This window comes from Panthera uncia, chromosome A2 (genome assembly GCF_023721935.1).
Source record: "Panthera uncia isolate 11264 chromosome A2, Puncia_PCG_1.0, whole genome shotgun sequence".
NCBI lineage: Eukaryota > Metazoa > Chordata > Mammalia > Carnivora > Felidae > Panthera > Panthera uncia.
The window spans coordinates 4,522,912-4,531,513 of NC_064816.1; the positions used below are offsets into that span (position 1 = coordinate 4,522,912).

Consider the following 8,602-nt stretch of genomic DNA (forward strand, 5'->3'; position numbering starts at 1 on the left):
TTGGGGGGACACAGTTCAGCACCCATAACAGGGGGAAGCTCCTGTGTTCAGCTTTTTGGAACAAAGAGAAGAGGCGGAGAAAGCTCCCCAGAGAAATTCTAGGGGCACCTCAAACTAGAAGAGCCTCGAGTCCTTCATTGCACAGCCCAGAGAAGTCGCAGGTCCCCAAAAAGGAAATGACTCGACGGTGTCTCTGGGCAGTTGAAGCCACAGACAGCCTCAAAGAGTTTCCGGTGCCTCAGCCTGGCTGAAAATCAGCCTTGTGAGCAAGGCTCAGGAGCAGCAGAGAGTGCTCCAGTCTTGATAGGTCACAGGCATGAAAATGGAGGGCTGATGGGTAAAAAGCAGGCTGACAGTGGGCACCTGCGTGGACAGGTGAGAATCGTCTGGATCCCTCCATCAGTCTTAATGCTGAGGCATTGGCTAAGCTCTCTGAAATGTTTGCAGTCTTGGGAAAGCAGCATGTGGGAAGGGTCGTTCCCAATTGACTGATAATAGTTTTCAGCATCCTGGTGCAAAGGGCTCTCTGCACAAATCGAGTCGCATTAGGAATAAAAAGGAAGTTATTTTATCTGCACTCCTTGCAAATTGAGACTTATGTATGCTTATGTATTGCTTATATTATGCTTATGTACTGCGACTTATGTATGTGTTGCAGTTTGGGAGGACCCCGATAAAAAGATGTGGAGCCACACTTTCCCTCCAGAAGGCATGAAGCCATGCCGGCACATTGGTTTCAGTGCCATAAGACTCATTTCTGACTTCTGACTTCTAGAACTAAAAGATCATCAATCGTAGCATGTTAAGCAGCAGCAGGAAATGAATAATAACACTATGAACCCTCGCTCCTCTTGAAACTTGTGGTCATCCCAGGCTGTCATTTATTTTTCCACCTTCATCTCTCTGTGCTTAGATTTCCCCCTAAGGTGGGTATTACAACACTACCCACCCCACGGTCATTGCGAGGATTGAGTTACTGTGAATTAATGCGCTTAGCACAGTGTCTGGCAAGCGGTGAGGACATTAGAAGTATGACTGAGGATCCTTATTACTTTAAGAGCAAAACCACATAAACACATTGCTGAAAGGCAACTGACATTCAGCCTCTGTATGGGAGACCACGAGGAGTGGTGGAGACTGGTGAGACCCCATGCCCTATCCAACAGGGACAGCTACTGCCCAGCCTGGGTTGTTGTTCACAGCTTCCAAATTTCCAAGAAAATCCAGAAATTCAGATTTGTCCACATGCAAAGTTTTGTCATGTTTAAATATTGGCTACTAATTTCCGTTTTAAAAACACACCCCATGACTAGATGTGGCCTGTGGGTGTGAGGTCACCTTTCCTATAATCAATGAAAAGAATTCAAACTTTAAATGGACACATGATTACAGCTATGTTTATACAAAAAAAAAAATCTACTGTGGATTAAAGAGCTCACTGTGGGCCAAGCTCTGGGAAACTACTTAAACACTCAAGCCATTTCATCTAACAATAACCACGGTAGGGTAGAGGCCACTATTTGTGTTCTTTTACAGATGAGGAAACTGAGGCCCAGAGAGGCCAAGGATGGATCCCGAGATCACCCAGCTGGGAAATGGCAGAGTGGAGGCCTGGCTTCCCTCAAAGACCCATTCTGTTTCTCTGAGACAATGCATCCCAGTATTTGAACACAGTGCTATTTAGCGGGAGGGACACAGCATTATAATATGAGATTAATAAATGATTTATCATCATTATTTTTACTTCTACTGCCTCTGGGTCTTGGCAAGAGGTGAAGGAGACCTTTCTAGGGGCTGGGGGAGGGTAGGAATGCACACTTCAGGTCTGGAGGAAAAGCTGATTGTGGGGGAAGATGATATCTGAACAGATGCCAGAGCATGGGAGGTGAAAGCGGAAATGAAATAGATAAACTTCTCAGAAGTTGTAAAGTAGGTCAATGGCCTGGACTGGGGGCTCACTACCCCATGCGCTATCTGAAAGTCTAGGTCTCCTGGTGCACCAGCCTCGACACCTGCCTTCAGGGCTCTCTGCTCCTCCTCCCTCCTGCCTCCCTCCATCTTTCCCTCCCCTCCCCTCCCTCTCTTTCCATGTCCCTCCTACCCTACCCGTCCTCTTACCCACCCTCTTTTCTTCCGCTTGCTGTACCACCTCAGGGCTGGAGGCCCCTCCCAGGAATGATCTTTGGAGGCTAAACTTAGTGACAGGTTCCATCCCCAGGCGGAAGTTGGTGGCTGCTGGTGGCTTTGTACTATATTGTCCCCACACCTTGGTCTCATCAAACCCACGGAAACAGAAAAAAACGGTGATAAGAGTAAAGGAAACTCCAGCGGGGGCTGGGGCTGGGCATTAGGGGCTGCCCCACCTCCCACCAGCCCTCAAGGGCAGAGAGGCGTGAAGCTGTGTGCCCTTGGTGGGAATGGAGGGGGAGTCCAGCATTCCTGCCTCTATGTCTGGAACATGGGGACGGCAATAGCTCTCGCCCAGGTATGTATATAAGGCATCTAAGGATGTGACTCACGCAAGATGCCTGACATAGGGAAAGTGCCTGACAAATGCTATAATGGCCTTTTCTGTGTCTGATCTGATGCAATCTTTACAACAGCCCCACGGGCAAAAGCTGGTGTTACCTCCCACTTTACAGATGAGGAAACTTAGGCACTGAGAGGTGGTGGGACTTGCTTGAGGTCACACAGGAGCAGGTGGCAGAGTGGAATTGGAACCCAGGACCATCTGACTGCAAAGCCTGTTTCCCTCCCTCCCTGTTCAGGGCAACGATGACAGCACTATAAACAATAATAAATAAACACTAACAACAATAATCGTCTACTTCTGGGGTCTGAGCCCTCAGCTTTGGGTCCTGGGCACCAACACCTCCCTCCAGCCACACCAGGGTACATGCTCGTCTCTACAGACCGCCTGATTTGCATGCATATTGTTATCTGCCCCTCTCTCTCCTCACTCTTCCTGTGTTCCCACTTAGTTCAAGCTTCCAGCTGGCTGGGTAGACCGCCACTCTGTCCTGATGTCCGCAATCAGGGTTCTTGGCAGGGTGTAGCCTTCACTTCATCATCAGGAATGGGAGATTTGAGGGGGAGGCAGATCTGGGCATGAGGCTTCTGATTTCTCCCACCCTTCCCCCCGAGCTTCCTACAGGGAGTTGGGCCAGCTGGGTTCAGTTTACTTATCTGTAAAGTGACCTCCACAGGTGACCCCATCTACCGCCCCTCTGCCTCTACAAGCCACCATTCCCCTGAGAAGAGACAGACCCAGTTGCAACATTTACCATTTATTTCCAAGACCCATGGTCAGGGAGCCCAGGGCTGCCGACAGTGGTCCTCATCCCAGGATGTATTGATCTTAGCTGGGAGGAACCTCAGGCTGTGTGTGATGTGGTGTGTGTGTGACGGGTTGGGACCATGATGCAGCATGTGATGTGATGTGCGTGGCATCCCATGTGTGACACTTGGTGTGACCGTATGGCCCCTTTGGGTCACTGTGGCTGTGATGATGACTTGTGTAGGATATATGTGTCATACGTCACATAATCTGACTGTGTGTTTGTGGTCCTATGACTTGTGTGTGACTGTGCGAGTATCTGATGTTTTGTGTGTACGAGTGCAGATCTGAAGGGCACCTTGTGATTTTCTGTGATGCCGTAGGCATGTCCACATTCTCTCTCCATCTTCCTTTCCTTCCCTCTTTCCCTTCTTCCTTCCCCTCCTCCCTTCTTCTTTTCCCTCCTCCCTCCCTCCCTTCTTTCCTACCCTCCTCCCTTCCTCCCTTTCTTCTCTCTGCAAACATTTTCCAGGTGCCTGCTACATGCCAGACCCTGACCTGGGTGCTGAAACACAGCCGTGTGTCCTGGTGGGATGTGAACACCCAGCAGTGCTGAGATCCAGCCAGCCAGCTGGTGATACGTTGGTAGCCAGAAACCAGACACGACGGGAGCCTTTACACCAAGGAAATCACAAACACTACAGAGCCTCTCCCTCCTGGGAGAGCTGGTGGTCAAACGGTCACCGGCACATCCCTGCGCCCGTGTCTCTGAGGGTGAACTTACACAGCCAGGAGGAGGTACAGCCACACACCTGTGAGCAGATCTTGAGTGTGTGGCTATGGCCGTGGGGGGCACTGGCTGGGCTGTCCACATGGGTCAGTCTTGATGATGACTCCCTTCCTCCAGCCACCCCCACTCATGAGAGTGGGGGAGGCTGGGGTTGCCCGTCCTGGGCCAAGTCTCTGGACCCCCACGTCCCACTCTTCTCTGAATCGAAAACATAAATACCCACCCCTCACCCCTTCTTCCTGAATATCAGGCAGATCAGCTTTCCCCCGGTTGGGGGGCCTACAGACCCTCAAGTCTCTGGGTCTTTGTCTTCAGTATTGCCCGTAGTGGCTCTGCAGTTTCCTTTGGGGCTCCAGAGGTGCCGGCTGGGTCTTCAACCTTCAGGGGTGGCTGGGTTGTCGGCCCCTGGAGGTGCCCGCTGAGCTCTTCGCTCACTGGGTTCTCGGTTCCCCAAGGCACCCTCTGAGGGAGGCACGACTGTCACTCCTTCCTTACACCATGAAGGCCCCAAAGTAGGAGCGGGTCCCGTCACGGAGTCGGACCAGGCGCTCATCCGGCACACGGACGACCACCTCCTCGCCAGCGTCCAGGTGCACCACGCCTCCCAGGAAGCTGCTGTCCCACCAGACGCGGGGGCCGGTGGCTCGCCCACAGGGTGACCGCCGACTGACCAGCAGCTCGAGCTCCTCGGGGTAGCGCGGTGTGCGTTTGTAGAGGCCATGCGTGATGGGCAGGCCGCTGCTCAGCCCCTGCGGGCAGCCCACGCCCCCCAGCTGCACCTTGGAGTAGATGTAATAGTAGCCGGCCCGGGCAATCACCAGGGAGCCGTCACGGTAGCTGAGGCCCCTCAAGAAGGCCAAGCCCAGCTTTGTCTCCCAGAGCAGTGGGCCCCCGCTGCCCGTCAGGCTGGAGTTGGCACCTGGGGGCAGAGACAGAGGGGTCTGGTCAGCATGTGTCCCTCTGCGGGTGGGCGAGGGCGACGACTCCCCTCCGTTTTAGGTTGGGGACTTTATATGTGTTAATTCACTTTATTCTTACTTTGAGGGGAGGGAACTGAGGCACCGAAAGGCCAAGTCACTTGCTTCTTACCCCCTCCCCTTGCAGGTGGGGAGCCATTAAGTGACCAAAAGCATCAAAACCAAGGAACAGAGAGAGCGTGCACCCCGGGCCAGAAGACTTGTAATCTCCATGCTCTTCAGTTTTTCTCCATTAAAATGGACATATGAGTAGCGCCTCCTCGAGATTTAATGAATTAATATGTATAGAGCGTATTACAGCCCGTGACACACGGTGAACGCCTTGTAAGGGTTTATTCAATGATACGACAAATGCATGGACATAGGCAGCGGGGCAGGTCTGTGAATCAATAGTGAACGGGTGACTGAATGAATACTCAGACATGCTGGGTGTCTGTCTGGTCTCCCCAGGACACCCTCCCCCTCTCCCATGCCACGAGCCGGGGGTCCCCCTCACCTGTGAGGTGTGCTGCTGGGTTGGCCTGGAGGGACCTTCGTCCTGGAGAGAGATGGTGAGCGGTTACGGGCAGAGGTGGTGAGGGGTGAGGGCCAGCCTCCAGCCAGGGTCATCAGGTCCACCTCCTGGTGTCAACCCCACCCTTTCCGGAGTGCCCCAGACTTCTGCTTCTCAGGCCCGGGGAGGGGCACCTGTGGAGCTCAGGCCAGTTGTGTAAATCACATTGGGCAACCGGCTGAGGGGGCGGGGGCAACGTGGGAACCATCCTACCCCCGCCCTCCCCAGGACCCAGGACTCTGACTCACCTTGCGTCAGCTGCTTCCAGGATTCTGCTTCTCCATCCTGAAAATGCAGAGAAACCCACGGTGAGGACCTGCGTGGCCCACACCTTGGCATCCTCAGACTCATGGCTGTGAGACACACACAGATGCAGCACACAGACACTATCCTCACCCCAGTGCCCAGGGCCACGTGCACACTCCTGCCCCACCCAGCAGCCTTGTAACCACCCGGGCTCTCATATTCCCCCTCTGCAAATAGACATATGAATATGGTGCCTATTTAAGACTCAGTGAATTCACAGGGACAAAAGCATGTTCCTCCAGTGCATGGCGCATAGTAAGCACAGTACGAGAGTTAATTAAATAAGTAATATTATAGACATATAGACATCGAGACGGCAAGACACGTGGACATCTGTGGCCACAAGTGGATATGGGCATGTGACACAGGGCACAGACCTGGACACTTATGTGACACGTGGACACAGATACATGGGTGTGTGGTTTATGGATCCGTGTGGGTCTGTGCACAATGTCAGCACATGGGCTGTAAACAGGCCAGTACGTGGACATGTGGGCACACGCACACAGGACAGCAGTACGGGTTCACACGGGCGACATGCCCATGCGGCCGTCAGATCCAGTCACAAGGACAAATGCTTTGGAAACACACAATGCAAAGGGCCAAGACCACACGGCCATGGCGTGGGATGCAGAGACTCACAGGTGTGGCAAACAGATACATCCACAGCCAACCGTAAACAGAGGCAGAGAGAGATTCTCGCAGACTCGGACAACGTGAATTAGTGACAGTCCCGAATAATGGTGACCAGGGTATGGCTGACAATACTTCGCAATGTCAGAACATCAGTTCCGCGGGTTGCAGACAACCAGACTGTATTATAAACATGAAATGTGCTTTGAGACTAGGTTTTATTTGTTACGACTACTAGAAGAAATGGTACTTATGTGACCCCACAGCATGGTTAGCTAATGCTACAATAGCAATCATATTGCAGTATAAATGTATCAAATCCCTATGTTGTACACTTGAAACTGACAGAATGTTAACATGTCGTTTATATCTCAGCTTAAAAAAAATATCGGTTCTGGTTGAATTCTTGCCCTGGGCAGCCACTGACGGGCACCACACACGCAATATCGTATCTCGTTCCCTGTGAGGTGGGCACTCTTATTATCCCACCCATTTCACAGATGAGGAAACTGAGGTTCAGAGAAGTGAATTGACTTGCACTGAGCTGCTGTTAGCCTATGGTCTTGCACACACGTGCACAGAGACGTGCGCAGTGACACAGGAGACCCACCTGCCACGAGCCCCGAAGCCCCACTCACCAGCAGGGGTGTGACCATCTCCCCCAGTCGCCAGTGCAGCTGCAGCAGGAACCAGCCCTGGACGGCCAGCCCAGCCGCCAGCAGCAGCAGCAGGAGGCCCAGGCCCAGCTGGGACGCACTGCAGGGCTGTCTTTGGCGGCGGCTGGGCCCCAGCCGTGTGAATGGGATGTCTGTCTGTCCTTCCACCACAAACACTGAGGGCCGCACAACCGTCTCCTCCATGTCCTGAGACACCTCGGGGCTGGGCTCGCACGGCTGGGTCCCTGAGGGCAGGGAGGAAACCACGATTGCCCAATGCTTCTGGGCTTCGCACGCTGCAGACAGGCACCCGTGGGTCCCGGGGTTCAGCCTTTAGAGCAGGGGCTCAGCCCCTCCCCTTTCCCCACTGGCCCTCCTCTTCTTCCTGTCCTCCCACCCCCAGGCTGGCCCCATCTCACTCTCACTCATACAGCCTCTCACTCTTTCCAAGGGCATCTAAAGATGTGACTCAGGTAGGGATGGAGGGGGGAGGCCCCAGTTTTTCCCTGTGGCCACTTCATTCACTCCGTGACCAAATATTTGTAGATCATCTCTGTGTGCCAGGTACTGTTCTAGGCTTGAGGGCACAGGCGTGAACAAGAGAGACAAAAGTCCCTGGTCTTACAGAGCTCCCATTCTAGTGGGGTGAGAGACGATGAGCCCGTAAAGAAGAAAATACTATAGAGTGTTTGAGATGGTGGTTAGGGAAGTGCAAACTTCAAGAGTGGTTTTTGTGTGTGTGGGTGTGTCCAGGTGTGTATATTGGGTCCAGTGCACGTGTGCATGTGTATGCTGTGTGCCTGTGTGCATGGAGATGTGTGCAGGTGCAGGCATGTGTGTATGTGCACCTATGCACACATGCGGGTGTGTGCAGGTGTGTGTGTATGTGGGGGGTGTATGAGTGTGCATGCACGTGTGTGTGCATGTAGGTGTGTGTGCATGAGTGTGCATGCATGTGGGTGTCTGCAGGTGTGTGCATGTAGGTGCGTGTGCTTGTGAGGTGTGCATGAGTGTGCACGTGCACGGGTGTGTGCAGGAGCAGACACACATATGCCCGCATGTGTGGATGTGTGTACACGTGCATGAGTATGCCTGTGAATGTGTGTGTGCATGCTGTGTGCATGTGTGCATGGAGATGAGTGCAGGTGCAGGCATGCATGTTGGTGCATCTCTGCACACATGTGAGTGTGTAGGTGTGTGCATGTAGATGAATGGGTATGAGTGTGCATGCATGTGGGTGCATGTAGGTGTGTGTGCGTGTGAGGTGTGCATGAGTGTGCACGTGCACGTGTGTGTGCATGTAGGTGCGTGTGCATGTGGATGTGCATGAGTGTGCATGCAAGCAGGGGTGTGCATGTAGGTACGTGTGCATGTGTGGTGTGCATGAGTGTGCACATGCATAAGTGTGTG

The 8,602-nt window shown here is 53.1% G+C and overlaps 1 protein-coding gene across 1 annotated transcript; it reads right to left on the bottom strand.

The window, feature by feature from the left end:
- Window positions 1-3,393: 3,393 nt before the first annotated feature.
- Window positions 3,394-7,536, bottom strand: TNFSF14 (TNF superfamily member 14). Its single transcript, XM_049639754.1, has 4 exons — window positions 7,175-7,536; window positions 5,846-5,882; window positions 5,541-5,582; window positions 3,394-4,986 (listed from the first exon to the last, which is right to left on the bottom strand). The coding sequence occupies exons 1-4, from the start codon at window positions 7,394-7,396 to the stop codon at window positions 4,559-4,561; spliced, it is 729 nt and encodes a 242-aa protein (XP_049495711.1). The 5' UTR covers window positions 7,397-7,536; the 3' UTR covers window positions 3,394-4,558.
- Between the last annotated feature and the right edge of the window lie 1,066 nt (window positions 7,537-8,602).